Here is a 19,810-nt window from a genome sequence, read left to right on the forward strand (position 1 = left end):
CAGTCATACTAAAACCAAACTAATTATTTTTAAAGACTTTTTTATTTACAATCTACAATTTCAATGTAATTTTTATTTTTCCCTTGAAGATTCAGAACATTTAAAAAAATATATTGACCAAAGACTTTCCAAACGGTCTGTTAGAGCAGAGTCATCGAGTAAAAGCGAAGAAAATGTTGATGATAAAGTTATTGAAGTATTGAACGATAACATAAAACAAGCCAGAGAAAGTGAATTATCTGACGAAGTTGATAGCTCAGGTTGGTAAATGTCATTTGTAAACCATAACAATGTTACTAAATACGTAAGTTATACAATACATTTAATTTATATTGCAGAATCTAGAGGTGACCGACGTTTAAGCACGAAAGGCTTTTTACCTGATGATTTTGAACGTGAAAGTAAGTAATTTATACCTTTTTTATACTGCATTCGGAAATACAGCATACATAACGTAATATACTTAATTAATCGCAGGTAACCCAAAAATCCATGAAAGATACAGCAAGGAATCAGAAGAACGGTAGTTATTAAAAACAACTGTAGACTGTTTTGTTTTTTATTTATTATTTTATGTACTAACACCCTGAAAATAAATACATTATCGTAGGATTACGCGGTTCGATTTAAGATGAACACGATTTCCTACATACAATATTTTTTTTAAGACGAATGTCTGAATGTTTTTTTTTTATAATCTTTTATAAAAATATTTGTGGTAAAACACCAGCAACTACACTATCTATCAAAAATGAGAAAAATTATGTTATTTTTTTTTTATTTGTTCATCAAAATGCCTTTTCTTCTAACGCTGCTTCATCAAAACAATATCAACGTCCAGTAGCTGCAAATTATGCCAACAAACCTAAATAACTAGATGAGCTCAAAGAATTTATATAAATATTTTTTTATATAAATAAATGCTATTAAGAGGTGAGTGGTGTCCATCTTCTGCCCACATTGCCTGCGGCCTTTGGCCGTGGTACACCACTTTAAATAATACCTCATCTATATGATACATATAATAAAATTGGAGTGTCTGTTTGTACTATTAAAATAACCACTTTTTACTAAATGCATATGTATCTCTGGAACGGCTGGACCGATTTTGACGGGACTTTCACTGACAGAAAGCTGATGCAATAAGGAGTAACTTAGGCTACAACAATATTATTATATATTTTTTGTTAAATTCAAACGCGCACGAAGCCGCGGGCACATCTAATTTACATATATATATATATGCACACGATTAAAAATGCAAGCAGCGAGTTCAAACTTTTGAAAATAGTTGATAAGTGTGTTCGTTTTTTTAAGTATGGAACCGAATCGCGATCAGCATTTGTTGCTATATATTAATTTATTGCTTTTGTTTAATTATAAATTATTTCATGAAAATTATAGTTATCACGTTCCATGTTTCACATTTTCCGATTATCTCACGACTGCAACGTGTTTATAAGAAAGTAAAGAAACAGTTAGGAAAATGTTAATGTTAAACGGCATCCTGTTACCAAACATATCGTTCGTTCAGAAGTTATTTGGGCAGCTGAAGATTTCCTCACGATATTTTATGTTATTAGATTATTTAAATTTTATTTATTTATTGGAAAAGTTACACCATCAACTTATCAATAAGCACTTAAAATTAATATCTGACTTGGGTAACATACAAAGTGATACGTCTTTAAAGGTGTAAACATGTATTATAAATATTATTCTATTATCTAGGCACCAAACACAGTTTTGTTCATGTTTCATTATTTACATAATGAATAAAATTGTGTTACAAAGGAAAGCTTATATCTCACTACAAGAGATTTCTATCAGCCACTCTAGGATGTGACTAATTTGGTCATATAAAAATAATGTATGTAGTTAAAGAAGAAGATAAATATTATCAATAAAATGTAAAAATACGTTTTTCTAACTATAAATGAGAAGGACGATAATGATTCAGAATACGAATTAATTTAGGCACCGATGCGCACCTTAAGCAGCGACGCCGGCTCGAAACTTATAATTGAATCTCCAATCCTTAATTGAATAGTAACAGTCAAAGTCCAAATTAATACGGAATTCATCTATTCTTGAAAGATAATATATAAGATTTTTAAGAAAGTATTTCAATCTTCAGTAACTTCATGATAAGCACCACACTCTTTTCATTGTTATAAAAATATGAACTCTATTTACATCTCCATATATTTTATGTTTATATTCCGCGACATATTTTTTCATATTTTATATTAGTTTCATTTTTATTTTACTAAGAAAGTTAGTACGTACTTGCCTAAATAAATCTAAGGAGTTAATTCAACGCACTTAATTGTATTATTATGATTTTGAAAGTATGCATGAATTATGGCCGATATAATGATACACCTATCAGAATCTAGGTAGTGAAACTCTTCAATTTTACTGGTAAAATTGTCAAGCTTATATTAAAATGCTTGATCAGTATATTTACAATAGGAAAGGAACTTATATGAATATAAATGTATTAGTTTATGTTAATACATACTGTATGCAATAAAACGAATATCAACAAAAGAGAAATGGAAAACAAACTAAAATGCTATTAAAGTATTTTTAATAGCAAAATATATGTTTTCTCATTTGTGGAAAAAAATAATTTATTTATTATTAAAGAGTTTATTTTAACTCATTTATATTACGCTATTTCAAAACAAATTATATATATTCACTGCGTGAAATATGCCACAGCTAAATTCGTGGTGAATAGTTTAGGAACCAAAATCGCCACGATATAATTTGTCCTCCTTAAATTCTAGCTTAGACAGCTATTTGAAAGTTCTACCACCCATCTCTCCACTCACTCCATCATTTTTAGTAAATAGAAGAAATTATTATGCGTTTTCCAAATTTACATCTCGAAAAATATAATCGCTATTATTCATAATCCAGCAATGTGTACATAAATATTTCGCTTTGGACAAATAATCATCGCGATGGCTATTGCAGCTGCCCGTGGCTTGAAAATCGTACCGCGCCAATTGCGTCTTCACCCGGCGCACCTTCCGTCCGTGACGCGTCACTTGTTCCCGTAGCCAGGCGGTAAACGCCTACACGCGAATTACTTCGTTTTTTCTTGGAACTCTAAAACAGGCGGACGGGCAATTGGGCTATCTGATGGTGAGTAGTCACCACCGTATATAGACATTGGTGCTGTAAGAAATATTAACCAATTCGTAACCAACTTTGGGAACTAAGATGTCATGTCCTTGTGCCTGTAGTTACACTGGCTCACTAGCCCTTAAAACCAAAACACAACAATATTGCTATTTCGAAGTAGAATATCTCATGTGTGACTGGTACCTACCCAGACGGCCTTGCACGGACTTGCGATCTACTTCTAAAGTATTGCCCTCTCTACCAATTTAGTTATTTAACAATAGAATATTGTTTAATTATCTCTCATAATTTAGTAACTATGATAATATACATAATTATTATAACAGAGTTATTCGGTAAAGACCCTACTCTGATATAGTATTCTGGCGACTTTGGACTCTGGAGTCTGCCGTATTGTCAATAAGAAAATGAGGTTTAGACATAAACAATTTTACTATTTTGGTACATTCCTAATAAATATTTATAATTAAAAAATCTGTTTAAAAACCACACTAAGACCTGGAACAAAACTAGGGCTAACAAAAAAAATCTTTTTAAAAAACAACATAAGTCGAAGTTGCAGCATTGGCTCGTAGAATAGCTTGCATGAAACTTTCTAGACCTGACGACGAATATTCTAGCAAACCTGTGGATAAGCCTGAGGGCCTAGAGCTAGAGACTTGAGATTTTCAGAAAACAACTTCTTAACAATTTTGTTTATGAGATACCTTAGAAGTCGTAACGACGTTATGTCTATAAGATTTAATAGCGAGAACTTCATATAATACCTTATCATAACTTCGTCTGAAATTTAGTAGACTATGGTAGTAATATTTGGTAATACGTTGTCACTTAATTAAATATTAAAAGCTAAAGTTCAAAATCATAGACAAACTATAATCTTTGTTATCACAATAACCTCGAGTCCAATACAAGATAATTTTGACATTTCATTATGAGAGTAAGTTAAATGACATATTCATATTGTCAAAAGTTTATTTACGAGTGAAGAATACATAATTTTTGTAACACTGATTAATTAAAGATTATTTAGTACATAAAAATTTAAAGAGAAACGAAGCGTTTATATTGCCATAATTCTGTGAGCAAAGATTTATACATAAGTGCATATATTTTCATCGTATGTTTCTATGGGTTTGAAATGACATCTGTTTGTTATGATATAAAAACTTTGAAAATATATTTTAATAAATTGATCTAAAAATATATTGGGTTAAAATGGAAGGTGGTGATTGGAAGAATAATATAATAAGTCAATTGCAATCTCGTAATAAGCGAGAAACAATAGCCTTCCAAGATATTATAACTTTTCGTAAGTAACACAACCTATAGATAAGTATGTATGTCTTTGTCTAAATTTATTGTCATTTTTATTGCTATAATATAATGTTAATATAGTAAGATGAAATACTTACAACACTATCTTGACTAATTACCTTTATATATTATTAATGATAAGCATGACTATTTTTGATAAATCTGTTTATTTTTTGTGTTATTGTAGTAACTTCAACTAGTTTTAGATTGTAGGACTAATAACATGCCGTAAAAAAAATGTTCATTTTATTTTCAGAAAGTCGGCTCTTTGATAATGTTAGCACATTAAAAAATGAAAATTTGCAGCTAACTTTATTAAATGAAAGAATAAGATATTCTAACACAGAAAGTGTATTATCTAGTGGAGGTTTGTGTATTTTTTAATTTAACTCTTTAAAATTTTATTTAATTAAATTAAAACATGACTTGGAGGTATATGGACAATGTGGAAGTAACATCTAGATTCCTGTGAAGATGTATATACAATCCGTATAATATTTTAATACATACATTAGCAAAAGAAAGATTTAAATTAAATTTGGCTTAGTGGCTAATACCAAAAATCAATATATTATAGGAATTTTTATTGCAAGAAATATCTTTCAAAGGGATAATCATGAAATTACATTCCCAAAAATAATTAAAACTGATTGTCAAATTACCATTAGAATAGTAAACTAAGCATAACAGATTGGACGGATATACATAAAGCCCTTTAATAGTGTACAATATATATTAGTGTAATTTTACTTAAACTATATTGGTTAAAATAGATCAAATACACATGTGTTTCAGGCGGTGTAACCAATGAAAGGATACAAGCTTTAGAGCAAAAGATTCTTTCCCAGCAAGAGGAACTCACCTCTATGCACAGGCGGCGAGGAGAAAGTGCGCAGCAAATCATTAACCTAAATGCACGAGCGCATGATCTAGAAAAGAATTTGCAAGCTAAAGATATAATGTAAGCTAATTTGTTTTAACAGCATTTGTTTTGTTTGTATTGGAATATATTCAAATGTGACAAAGAAAAATAATAAAAACATAGACAAAATATGACTGGAAATAAAGTATTTTTTAACCTTAAAATATTTTAAAACAGCTATCCTGAATTAATTCACTTATACCAAATGTCACTTGATATAATGTGAGAGTTCTAACCATATACTATAGATTTTAAAAAATATTGTGGAATAAAGAAATTCACATACATAAACACAGAAACTTTAAACACATTAAAATTTATTTTTTGGGCAGTCATATAAAAAAATTGGTTTCATTCAATTGTTTTGTTGTGTATATTGCATTAAATAATTATTATATTTTATCAAAGTAACCAATTCATATTCATTCAAATAGTTCCAATTATAAGTAATAAATTTATATAAAGGTAGGTTGTGCAATATGTATTTTGTATAGTTATGTTGATGTTCAGTATGATTACAAAAGATGAATTTTGATGAAATTTTTCAAAACTGAGTTAGCACTCATATTTGAACATATTCATGTTCATTTGACAAATTAATAATATTTTCATATTTATATTTCAAAAGAAACTATTATTATTTAAAATTTAATCAGGAATATATTTTAGAATTTCAGAAAACACTGCATTAATAGCATCACTTAGAGCAGAGATTCAAATGTATGAAACGAATATGGCTGAACTACAAGGATTGAATCAAGTCTTAAGAGATGAACATCAAGCATTACAAATTGCTTTCGCAGCTATCGAAGACAAATTAAGGAAATCCCAGGTAAAAAATGTATTAATTATTCTTATAACCTTGTGAACTCTATTGAGGCATCATTACTTTGCAAGAGAAACATATTATGAATATTCAGCTTTCATAATTAATGTTTACATTTGCTTAATAAGTTTGGCTAAAAGAAGAATTTTTAAAAATACCTTGAAGGTTTTTACTATCTATAATAATATTATAAAACTGAAGAATTTGTTCGCTTGAACATGCTAATCTCGGGATCTATCAATTTGATTTGAATTTTTTTTTGTTTTGACATATTCAATTTATAGAAAAAGTTGGTAGTAATGTATAATATAGATGAGCAATACTCTTTAACATGGATGAACAGGAAAAGAGAGTAATTTTTTTTTGTGTAGGTCAATTGCTAGTAATAATACAATTTTGCATAATTTTTTACTATCGTGAAACTATGAAAATCCTTTTTTTTTATTAATAATTAAAAACATTTTTAAATAATGTTTTAAATTTATTAAAAAAAATAATCGGATTTAATTTGTTATATCAGTAAGTGTAATAAAATTTATTAGTAATGACGTTATTAATCATTTAATTTTATATAAATAGAATTGTGTTTCGGCGTTTAATTATACTAGTCTCCTTATAAATCTTTCCTTATTAACATGAATTAATAATGATCATCTATTTTAAATTCCAAGGAAGTAATAAAGCGCGAGGTTAGTTTTTATTTGCATCATGAATGAACGACCTCGTTGCTATGTGCGTGAGGAGATGAAAATAATATATTCTTTCAACTCACTAAATGTGTATCTGTGTACGCAGATTGTAATATTTCTGTCTTTGTTATGGGTTTTCGTAGGAAATACAAACGAAAAACATTGTAACATAAAGGTCAGGCGAAATGATAATGTTTTAAATATCATGTCTTTACGAGTAACATTTACACGTGTTCCGCCGCTTGTGTTCGTCCGGAGTACTTATACTGAAAGTAAATACATATCGCTGGAAACAAACTATTCCACTGAATCTTCAAATTTTTATTGCATCATTCATTCGTGGCAACATGCCAACGCAATTCGCGGTTGTGTCCATCATGTTCAGCGTGATTCTTGTTTCATAAATATTAATTATTTTGTATATTCAATAATTATCTTTATAAAATACTAGTATATTGAAATAAGTTGACTATAATATTACATTAATGTAATTTTGCAATATATGTGCATATGTAGTAGAAAATTAAATATATTACTATGATGTTTATATCTCGCATGTGTACTAACTTAGTTTTATAGAGTGGGTTTTGCCCATGCCCAAAATGCCCATTAAAATACATACTTAAAGGAATACTAGAAAAGGGACAATATCTTTCCTAAATACGTACCTAAATGCATTTAATCTTGCTCTACATTGTATGCTAACTAATTCTATATATATTAACATTTGTTAATATACATAGTAAGTAAATAAAGCCACATAAAAATGGAATGAGTATATTTTGTATTTATTTTTGCGTAATTTGCATTTCTACGTTATTACGTTTTATTATCATTATAAGATGGATAAAATGGAGCAGCCTGTATATATATAGCCTCATGTGATTATCGGTATATATAAAACGCCTATAACTTCTATGAAATTGCAAACACCTTCAGTCGAAAATTTAACACCGGTCAGTCTGGATACCATTTATCCAACCCGGTATAGTTTAGTGCAAACATCTTTTTTAAAAAAGAAGTTCGGTTTCGCACGTTACTCTCCAGACATTTAGCGAATGAGAGCTAAGCCAAAATAAGTGAAGGAATTTGACCGCTACGACACTCGCTATAGTGTGTGTGTGTGTGTGTTATTTGCATGATAATTAATAAAATAATAGTAATAATTATTATTAGTAGTTTACAAAAAAATGTTTTGTTCTCACCATTTATTTTATTGTGTCTGAGATTTAATACTGTGATATAATATGTAGCGAATGAACTTAATTCCAGCCACCCGGCTGGAATTAAGTTCAGTACGAAACTATTTTTTTTTTTAATTTATATATTATATAATACCAAAATAGGATTATCGTACTTTTCTAATTACAGGATGAAAATCGTTCTCTTGTTGAAAGACTCATTAAATACAAAGCTAAAGATGCGGACAAAATGAACGAAGAAAATGAACACTTCCTAAAGTAAGATTAATATTATTTATTTTATCTATGGAGTTTTTAAGAGTCGTAGAATACGCCTGTTTAATTTCATTCAAATATCATTTGCATGTACCTAAATTAAATTTAAAAAAAAACAATAATTACAAAAAAGAATTTCTCAAGTGTTGATTGTAACTATAAAGTTGTATGGCTTTTTGTTAAACTTATATTTAATTCGGTTTGGGTAAAGGTGTTTGTACCATAGTTGTTAATAGAATATTTTCAACGTAATTTAAAATATGACAATAATTGTATAAACGCACTTAGGTTTTATAGATTTGAAATTGTGTTGTTAATTTTTTTTATTACATTCATTAAAATATATATTTTTTACCAATGAATGATATTCTATACGAATTTTATTAAGATTTTTACATTGCCCTGAAGAGAAAATGTATTATATATTACAAAGAAATATAAAATGAGTATTTAAAATTTCGGTCATGTCGAATTCTATTTTGCATAGCTTTATTATTACTTCACTGTAATGGTACTGTATTTTATAAATGGCACCGTTCAATAACAAAAACATTACTTGTTTTTTTTGTAACGTAGTTGAATGTATAGAATGGTCTATGCGTATGACAGCGCAGCCTTAGAAGCTTGCATAATTGTACATGATTTTTTTTTGCTTCCTTTTGTTTAATTTTTTTCAACAGGTCAAGCAACCCTACTGCGTTTTTCATCAACACGTTTGGTAGAGTTAGTTTCGGGTGAGTTTGAGATAATGTGAATGAGGTCTTGGTGGTATGAAGGCATTGTGGCGTTTATAAGGACATTTATTTCTTCATAATGACGGCCCATATATGTCTTAACTGCACTCTGAAACTGACTCATTTTTCAATTTCCCCCACTTATCATTGCGCTACAACGGACGATGCATTTATTTACGATTTTTTTGTACTATCTTTTATCTACAGCTTTATATTTCAAAATTTTTTGACTTGTTCTTTTTTTGTGTAATCGTTTCTTTTTATAATTGATTGATTTGTATTTTTTTCAATAATTGGCTGTTATAAGCACATAAAATTTGAAAATTACTATTCACCTAATTTACATAATAATTCCATTGTTTTCTAAATTGTTTCAAGATAATAATATGTAATTAGGCAGTTATATATTCATGGTATATAGTTTAAGGTGAAGTTTTATTCACAAGTTGTAATACATATATTTAATTTAAATATAGATTTTGTACAATTTATGTACATACATGACAAAATTGTAATATGGTATTTATTATTCGGGACGCACATCAAATATTAATAATAAGATACATTTGAGAGAGATTGTATATCAGATTTTTCATAAATGGAAATTTAAAAGTGTTTGTTTACATCTTTTATAAATTATTTAATAGATTTTTCATAAAATAATAAAATTGTAAATTAATTTCATAAAGATGTTAATTTGCAAAAACTCTCAATTTACAATTGTTATTGTTTAAAAATATAGATTGCTTATTATTGTTCGTATTATTTGCGTACGTATCTCCCATCTGATTGGTTTGTATTTTTCAATAGTTATTGTTGGCACTTGCGCGAAATAACTGGCGTAATACCATCAAAGTAAAATAGGTGGGAGTCGTATGATTTTTTTTTTACTATTAAAGAGACGTGACAAGCCGCATTTAACCAGATTTATATAAAGAAACGAACACTTTTAAACATTTAATCATTATTACTAAACTCGATATCATTAAAGTTTTGGGTTGATTAACATTAATTTTAAAGTTATCATTGTAAATATTTAAGATATTATTGTTAATGGACAGTTTGTATTTTGCATGGTATATTTTTAATATTGCATGGTATTATTGCACGTGCAACTCGCACATTTGTTCGGTGATATACAAATAAAGGTGAGATGTATTAAGGTCATGACCGTTTTGTAAGTAAATGGATGCCTGGATAAGCAAGGATAAAAGCATCGGTTGTGCGGTTTAAAACGATCTGAAAAACGTGAACGAATGGCCCTTTAATCCCTGTACAGAAGCTTAAGCACGGAAGAAAATTTAAAATAGGAAATATATATTGTAAGTGTTATAGTTTTTGTTTTGTTTCCAGGAAAAAAAGTGACAAAGTTCGCAAAGAATTAGAAGAAGCGGCCAGAGAAGGCGGCAGTAGAAGTAGTGGTGGTTCTGGAGGTAGCACAGATGATAAAATTATGGATTCGCTGCCTTACTACGCGACGTCACTACCTACTAAAGTGGCATTGAGATTTGTGAGTGTATCGTTTTTCTGTTAAGGAATAACTCAAAATCTTCTAGTTTTGTTACATAGTTTGCGCTTAAAGGAAATGTTAAATAATTTTTTTTTAATGTGAAATTACGCTTTGTTAAAAAATACAATTAATTTACCGTCTTATTTTTGTTTTGGGGTTTGTTAATCGTTGCCCTAAACAAAAATCAATAAATGTGTTGCTACATAACAAAAAAATATCATGGCAGTTGGATTCCATCTTATCAAAGAAATTAAATGTTATTCGACGTTATTTTAATATGACATTCGAATTTTTATGTTGAGTATCTGTTTTCGTGGTAATATTTTTGTGAATATCAAATATCTTTTAAAATTATGAATCTCAAACTACTTCATACATTATTATTATTTTTTTACAATATATGTATAAAGTTATATAAGGAAGTATTTGTAGTAGTGGGAAAATTTTTAACATTAAAGTATCTTTGCATACACAAGAATGCTTATCTAAATCATAAATTTCAATTTCAATCGTTTGGCCTCTTTGTAGTGTAATACTTTAGACAGGCTAAGTGTAACATTTTACGAAGTTAATTACGAAATTTAGCTAAACATATACGTATTATCACTTATCAAAAAATAAAAACTCTAGGCATGGAAGAAAACCAAACCAATAACTTTATAGTTAAAATTAATTTATACTTAACTATCAATCTTGTAACTTCACTCAACATACATACGTATACGTACTTTTTTGTTATCATTACATCTCTAAAACCTTCAACCCCAAACTTCACCGAAATAATACGATTTGGAAAAGAAATTACCTTACGTATACAAATATAATATTCCGTATTGTTTTTTAATATAATTACGTTGAGTTCATACTTTTAATCACATTGTTTTGTTCTCAATGTGATCAGAAATGATTGTTTTGACACCGTAATCTAGTTTTGTTACATATACAGATAAAGAAAAGATGAACTAGTGGTGAACTCGTGAATTTTAACCGAATATTGCGGATTCAAACCCGGAAGAGCACCACCAATTTATTATAAAATTCATTGCAAGCTTGGCGACGTGATAATAAACTGCTTGTGCCGAATGAAAATCTGCCAGGATGTGTATCCAACACGCATTGGAACTGCGTGGTGGATAGAATATAAGCTACTCATGAGAGTTTTTATTTCAGCAATTTATTAAATAACAAATAATAATTTATGGAAAATATATCAATTTATACGATGTAAACTGCGGGATTCTTTAAATAATAATAGTTCTTATATGCTCGTGAAACTTAAATAAAAATGAACGATCGATTTCATAAAACGTATTGAGAATAACTGTTTAATATATTAAATGTACTCTTGTTAAGTAAACATATTATAATGAATATTAGATAAGTCAATGATTGATCGTTAAACGATGAAGTACCGTTGCGAGTGGACGGATGGTACTCTATCATCCCGAGTTAATAGTTAATCTTGGCGTAACGTATTAACTTAAACATCTGGAAATAGGTGAAAAGTATTTAATTTGTATCATAACTTGTTTAGTTTATAGATAGCATTTTTATTACTTGGCCAATTTATATAACTAGTGTAATTACCTATATATCGATAAAAAAAATATCTTATATTTATTTTTTTAATTGGTAACACTAAATTGTTTGATGAGATTTAGTGCATTTGCACAAGACAAAAAATAAATAGATTGTCAATATGAGCGGAAAAAGAATCTGAACTGTTTACATATATGTATGTACATATAAAGATTAAAATTAGCCGTAAAGTTAAAGATAATTCTCTGAATGTTTAAAATTAAATTGATATATAATTATACCTTAGCCATTAAGATAATATTTTATAATCTACCGTGTCCATTAAATATCGAAATGTGGATTTTATGAGCAGAACTGACGGGAGATTTAGCAATTATACAAACAACAAATAGGATCAAACTGTATGTATGTTAATTATAATATTGGCCATTCGTAATGTATTTATAATTGTTTTGCCTAGGACGCACATGACGGTGAAGTAAATGCCGTTAAATGGAGCCCGACAGACCGGCTTGTAGCGACCGGTGGAGCTGATAGGAAAGTCAAACTCTGGGACGTTTCCAAACGTGAGTTATACATATATTAATACTCGATGGCATTATACTTAGTGTAATCTATTTTTCTTACTGTTAACGTGGGTTTTTGATAGTAAAAATCAAAAAGCATAAGTTTCTCACCCAGTTGAAATTGGTGTAGCTAAAAAAGGCAAAATTCACATTAATTTCATATTATTGATCACTATATGTGCTATCACCTCGAAAGTGCCTCTTGAGATCTACGCACACGCCTTCAGGATGCTTTACATAGTCAACTTTTACGTTTGTTACTCAGATCATATGACTGCGGATACGTCTTAACTTTTTCATGGGCAAGATCCTGTTCTTCCATTGCGAATTAATATAAATAATTTTACTTCCGTCTTATATCAAAACGTATACATCATATTTTATCAATTAGCAACCATGAATAAAACATGAAATATTTTTGTTTTAATTTCAGTTGTATATTATAAACTTGCTAATGATGACAAATTGACAACCCATTTTAAATACGTATAGGTATATATATAGGTTTTAGTATGTGTTACAAGAAAATAATACAAATTTAGACTGTTTAACTATTCTACTTAAACTTTCTATTGAAATGTTAGTAAATTGTAAATTTTATTATACACATAATTTATTACAGCTGGCCTAATAGAAAACAAAGGGACGCTCGTGGGGTCCAACGCGGGCGTGATGTCGGTGGACTTCGACGCCACCGGCGTGTACATCGTGGGAGCTTCCAACGACTTCGCGAGCCGCGTGTGGACGGTCGGCGACCAGAGACTAAGGGTGAGTGACGATGGTTTCAAATGACACGATATCCATTACATAATCGGTCATCACTTGTTTTCAATAAAAGTTAGAATAATTTACAATCACGCCTTTCACTCGTATCGAATTAAAATTTTGTATGGATGTTGTCCATACATATTTTATTGCTTATTTTAAGATGTATTTATTTGATTTAAGACTATTTCACGAAAGATAAGTTCCTATAAAGGATAAAAGAATATAGAAACTGTTCTCATTTACATTATTGACTTTACAGTTTGGTTCAAATGACATGTATATATATATGTATTTTGTACGACTTCTTACAATAAAATAAAACTTGAGCTGAAATTTTATTTCATATAAATATTTGCTCCAGTAATTTTATCAGAGTTTCATGACGAATACAATGATTAGGATATTTATATTATAAACCTGATTAAAAAATACAACTCAATTCAAATAACACTCCCAGACTTAAATATTTTTATATCTTCATTTCGTTTAAAATTTGGGATTTAACTTCAAGATATCTGCTTCTATACAATATAATTTGTAATGTAATATTCACTATCAAACATTACCCTATTATTACGATTAACTGTGCAATGTGGTTTAGTATTACAGCGCAAAATACTAAGCGCAATAACATTCGAATACTATAAAAAATATTCAGTTACAATCATTCAAACCGCACATTACAGATTTATTATGAATTTATAAATCTTCGGCTTGTGAAGATGTGAGACAAATATTAAATTATTAAAAATAATATGGTACAAAAGTAATTTAATTAATATTATATTATATTAAAAATAGTTTGAATAAACATATTGTGTTTCGGTAAACAACCTTATCGTCGATTCTCTGTAAATGAACTAATATTAACGTATCAAATTATTTTGTACATCAAATTAAATTATTTATTTTTTTATTTTGATGACGTTTAAATCGTCGAACGTTAAAAAATCTAAAGTGTGTGCTCTTCGAGAGCAATAATTGTATCCGTCAGTTGGGATAATATTGTCGAGCACGGGAGGCGGGGTCACGACCACGATCCCTATTAGTGGATTGTTAGCGCGTCCGCGTCTGCTTCGTGATCTAACTCATCACTTCCGACGGCTCGCGCGAATACTCAACTCTCGTTTCGTTGTATATTATTGTTATTCGCACATTTATAGTACAATGCGATTTATTACTCACGAATTATTATTGAACCGCTACGCGATCTTAATTTAGGTAGTTGAACGTTTGCATTTATTCCTTATTGATGATCAGTGCCTTTTAGAAATTTTAACCGTGTTTTGTCACTTTGAACTGTCATTGCACGTTAATCTAAAATATATTTAATGGGAAATCTATTTTTGTGGTGATGATACGTATTCCGATTAAGATTTGAAGGCAATGCATTTAACTTATTTTAGTAATGGTCATAGTTTCGCCTGTAGACTCTAGCACTAGAAGAAGTATAATCCACTCTAGACAAAGCCATGCGCATACATTTTGTATTAATGTTTGACGGTTGAAAAGCTAATGAGTATCCTTACTCATGTACCGTATGTACAGGTAGACTTTAAACTCATATTACAAAGAAACACAGTTACACATCTTGAGCGTCCCAATGTTGGGAAAAGACTTCATTGGTTAAGAAAAAGCTTGGAAGCTTATTCTTCCTCATAGTTATACTACGGCTAACTTGTAGTAGAATTTCATCTTGGTTTCATCACGTCATTTTCCTTTATAACCAAACCGATAAATCAATTACAACAACAAATAAGTCACGTTCTTTGTTAGGTTAATTTCCTACGTTTGTAAATTGCTAAGTTTTATTACATGCAATCTATTAACTTAAATAGTACGACATTTATTATAATACTAAGGATTTATACAGTTATGTATTTGAATTTATGTTTGTATTTAAACCATAAAATTAGTTACTGTGATTTATCGACCTATATACAGACGACATACAGTTACAGAATTTTCGTTTTCGTTTCGTTTGAGATGGACCAATCTCACGTAGATTTCACATACTTATTTCAACATTTTTTTTTTCATAGACATATTATCTATATTCAATTGTATACCAAAAACTATATAAAAGCTTTATACAAAATACCATAACTAGCTTCGCAGCTTAAAGCAAGTGCCAATATCAATATTCATATTAACTCCGGTTCCGGTCGAACTAACTCATCAAACAGTTGAGTAATTTATAAGTAAATACGGAAACAATTAAATTTACTGTAAGTAAATTACTATGAGCAGAGATGGCCCAGTGGCTGGAACGCGTGCATCTTAACTGATGATTGCGGGTTTAAACCCAGGCAAGCACACTTTCCATATGCTTAATTTATGTTTATAATAATGTCGTGCTCGGCGGTGAAGGGATTCATCTCGAGGAAACCTGCATGTGTCCAATTCTATTGACATTCTGCTACATGTGTATCCATCAACACGCATTAAAGCGGCGTGGTGCAATTAGCTCCAAACCTTCTCCTCAAAAGGAAAGGTGGCCTTATCCCAGCAGTGGGTCATTTACAAACTGTTACTTTACTTTTATAATTTTAACTTACTACGATAACTTAAAATAATATATGGTCGATGTTTTTTTATTATCTTCTCATTTTGAAGTTATTGAAATCGATCCGGTTTTTGAAAACACTAATAAAAATTCACTAATCTTCCGGTTTTAAAGTTTCCAGAATTCGATTCTGTTTCTTAGAAGGATATATTTATATGCATATGTTATTGTTTAAGAAGGTTTCATTGATCCCGTATTATTGAGTAAAAAATATTTTGACTTTGTATAAATCTTTGTTTGTAAATTGAATGTAAATTGAATACCAGAGACAAGGCAAATATCATATTGATCGTTTTTTTATTTATTTATAATAAACCCTTTAAAATATAACATTAGTAAATTTTCTACCCGATTATAGATAGTCGAAGAACATACAAAACAATGAATATATAAATATTAAGTGACGCTAGAAACCATTTGTCAATGTTGATAACAAATCAAGCAAATCACTTTTGCAATATGTTTGACTGATAGTCCTGTCAGGGACTCATAGGTCCTCAACCTACCTACCGGTTGTATACCCGTTTACAAATAAGGAACCCGCCGAGAGCGGGCTAATGACAAACCGATGTCCGATGATTTCTCGCCACCCGCAGTGTGGACATCTCGAAATTGATCAATTAAAAAAAAGCGACAAGAACTGGATGTCTAAACAAATTTGTGGATTCGACCACGGATGACTGGCAAATAATTACAGTAAGACTTGTATGAGGAAATTGAATGGCCATAATCTCAAATTACTTTCACGACACGGCTTTACTGGTTTGTTAATATTTATACGACAGGGCTAACAAGTGTAGTATCATCTTACTATAATGGAATTATTTTACATGTTTTACGATTAATAAAATGTAATAAATAAATTAAAATAGCTATAACGGAAATACAGTATTACATGTAGTTATAATCGCTAATAATGTAATAGATAACTCAATGTGGTATGCTTTCACATATTTACATTCACGTCTGAAATATATGTTCGTGTTGTTACTATAAACTATTGTTTATTGGTACTAACTGTTTAATATATGCAGATTGGATATTTGACAGAGCAAGAAGGTTAGCTACCGTAACCGTTACTGTTATAGCAAAAAGAAGACGATCTTAAATATTAATTTATTTAATGATATGGAGGGTCAAAAAGTCGGACAGATTGAAAAACTGTGTCATTGAAAATAAAACAAAAACTACAGTTGTAACAATTAAAGTCAAAAGACTTAAATGGAGATGAGCAGGCCACTTGATAAGAGGACACGACAAATGGAGCAAAAAAGTGACACGGTGGTACCCTAGAGAAGGCAAAACGAAGAGATATAGACCACAGAAAAGGTGGGATGACGACATCAGACAAGTGGCAGGAGTCATGTGGAACAGAGTGGCTCAAGAAAGGGATGAATCGAAAAGGTTTGAGGAGACCTTTGCCGACTGGCAAACAGATCTACAAATGATAACCAAGAAACAGATATTAGTTTAATTTTTTTAATTAGTTAAGAGTTAGTGTTAGTTTTTTTTTAAGTTCAAATTTACTGTAACTTATTAAGAGATCTGAATAAAAGGCTATTATTATTATTAGTATAATGATATGACGATTGGCATTCACAGAAAAAGAAATCAAATTTGCTAAAAAAACATAAATTTATCTTACTTTGAAAACATAGTACATTTTATTGTTAAAGAGCATGAATGAATATTTTTAAACATACAAATTCGCCATACTTGTAAAATTGAAAGTCGAGTCTTACAAACCCTCATTTATATAAAATTTTATTTTAAAATCTATATAATGTTTCTCTGGAGAAATTCTCTGTAGTTGGTTGGCAATGTTGACAATATCGTGCCTCGGAAAACACGTCCATCGAGTAGTGTGAACGAGGTAATCACATTGATCGGCATAGATGGCCAATGATGATTAATCTGTGGTTTTATAATAAAAAACCTAATTAAGATAATACACTGAAAATATACTCTTTAAGCTTATGAATATTTTATTCCAAGAAGTAATTAATGACAACGTCTCGTCCACCTAGTCTTTTTAAAACATAAATACTAATATTGACTCGAGTATTCTATTTTATGGGAGTTGGAAGTAATGAAGGATTTCTGTAAAGCGAACATAAACTTTACTGATGCAGTCCACGATTCTTTCTTAATGTATTCAAAGTTTTAAAGCGTATTCGCTACAAGAATGACTTTTGATTTACGGGTAAACCGGGTTTGTTTTCGCACTGGAGTCTGCGTGACTGCGATTGCTCCCAACGATTCCGATGCAAATAAGTACACAAATTGCACCACGAATATCCGTTACCGGTATCGAGTAATCGCCATAATAATGAACGAAAATCGATTATATGTTGTGAATGCACTGAAATCGCCACACCGATTATATCGAATGATTTATGAACTGCTAAAAGATTTCGTGATAATCTCGCACGCATTAGATGCCAATTTTTGTCGTTTTAAAGCTACCGTCTTCTATCTGTATGCAATTTGTAGGAAAATTTCTTCGTAAATTGTACTACATACAGTGAACATTAATTCCTAAGCAAGTTTCTCTTATCGTAACGAAGGATTAATTATCTGCAATAACTTGATTCAGTTAAAACGTTAAACATATACAAATAAATCTTATAGTATTGGAAGCCTTATCTAAATATCCTCGTGTCTTCAAAGTACTAAAATCATAACAACTTTAACGCTCTCGTTTACTAGAGAAAGTATATGAAAGACTAAAAGTACATTTACTGCAACAATAGCGCCATTTAAATGCCAAACTAATAGAACTTCCATTTTCTATAAACATGCTTAGAATATAAAGTCCACATTGACAGCGAACATGATGATAAATGCTGCATATTTGATTATGCGGAGTCATGCAACTACAATAACATTGTTTTGATGAATACGATGATTCTATGAACAGATAGATCTTGTTTTGACTAGACATTTTAAGTGTAATCTTACAATTAATTTATTTAAGGTACATTTTTTTGGAATTAATTATATATTTATAGAGGAAAATATTCATTTTTAATACAAACAGTAATAAATTAATGATACTTTTATCTTCAATGATGGATAATATTAAAAGAGATGAAAAATATTTTATCATTACTAAAAAGATTATCATTTGGATGAATTATTTTTGGACTATAGTATTATACTTATTTATTACCTTAAGGGCTCGTAACATATTTTATGAACAAAGCCTGCAGTCATATTTCATTCCTGTGGCTATTCCGAACATAAGATACTATCGAATAATTCGTTCAATAGAATCATAGTAAGATACTGCGCGAGTCCCTCTTGATCAAGCAAAAGATCTTTTTAAACGTATATATTTTCAAGGATAGCTTTGAACAGTGTAAGTATAAGATAATTCTAATATTAGATTCAACATTATTATATTTCAATTATATTTTAAAATTATTTTCCGGCAATTATTCTAAATTAATAGTTATTATAGATCGAAAAGATTTTTATAAAATGTATTCTTATTTGAATAACATATATAAATATATATATCATACCCTCAACGGAGAGAGGTGCCAGTCAACCAATTGTTGCCGTTTTAGCCACTTATTCTTTCAAGTCGCAGGCGGTCCTATTTTATGAATATTTCATGCTATTGTAAAATTCTATTCTTCGTGGACATTGTTGCATTGGACGATTTTATTTTATAGTCCTTAAAATGATTGGCTATTTATTTGCAATATGAGTTTATCGGAATATATTCAAAGAAATGCTTCGTATAATCTAAGGA

The 19,810-nt window shown here is 29.6% G+C and overlaps 1 protein-coding gene across 2 annotated transcripts in view; it reads left to right on the top strand.

Annotated features, from left to right (window-relative positions):
• Positions 1-4,106: 4,106 nt before the first annotated feature.
• LOC113392898 (autophagy-related protein 16-1) overlaps positions 4,107-19,810 on the top strand; it is a 126,150-nt gene continuing 110,446 nt past the window's right edge. The window contains exons 1-9 of one of the 2 annotated variants that reach the window (XM_026629512.2): positions 4,107-4,468; positions 4,730-4,840; positions 5,269-5,434; positions 6,065-6,227; positions 8,282-8,370; positions 9,048-9,101; positions 10,455-10,611; positions 12,611-12,716; positions 13,339-13,484. In XM_026629512.2, coding sequence (XP_026485297.1) covers positions 4,375-4,468; positions 4,730-4,840; positions 5,269-5,434; positions 6,065-6,227; positions 8,282-8,370; positions 9,048-9,101; positions 10,455-10,611; positions 12,611-12,716; positions 13,339-13,484 — 1,086 coding nt within the window. In that variant the 5' untranslated portion in view covers positions 4,107-4,374. The remainder of the gene's footprint in view (positions 4,469-4,729; positions 4,841-5,268; positions 5,435-6,064; positions 6,228-8,281; positions 8,371-9,047; positions 9,102-10,454; positions 10,612-12,610; positions 12,717-13,338; positions 13,485-19,810) is intronic. The other variant, XM_026629513.2, reaches the window with a different exon arrangement.

The sequence above is a fragment of the Vanessa tameamea genome, chromosome 12, assembly GCF_037043105.1.
Source record: "Vanessa tameamea isolate UH-Manoa-2023 chromosome 12, ilVanTame1 primary haplotype, whole genome shotgun sequence".
Lineage (NCBI taxonomy): Eukaryota > Metazoa > Arthropoda > Insecta > Lepidoptera > Nymphalidae > Vanessa > Vanessa tameamea.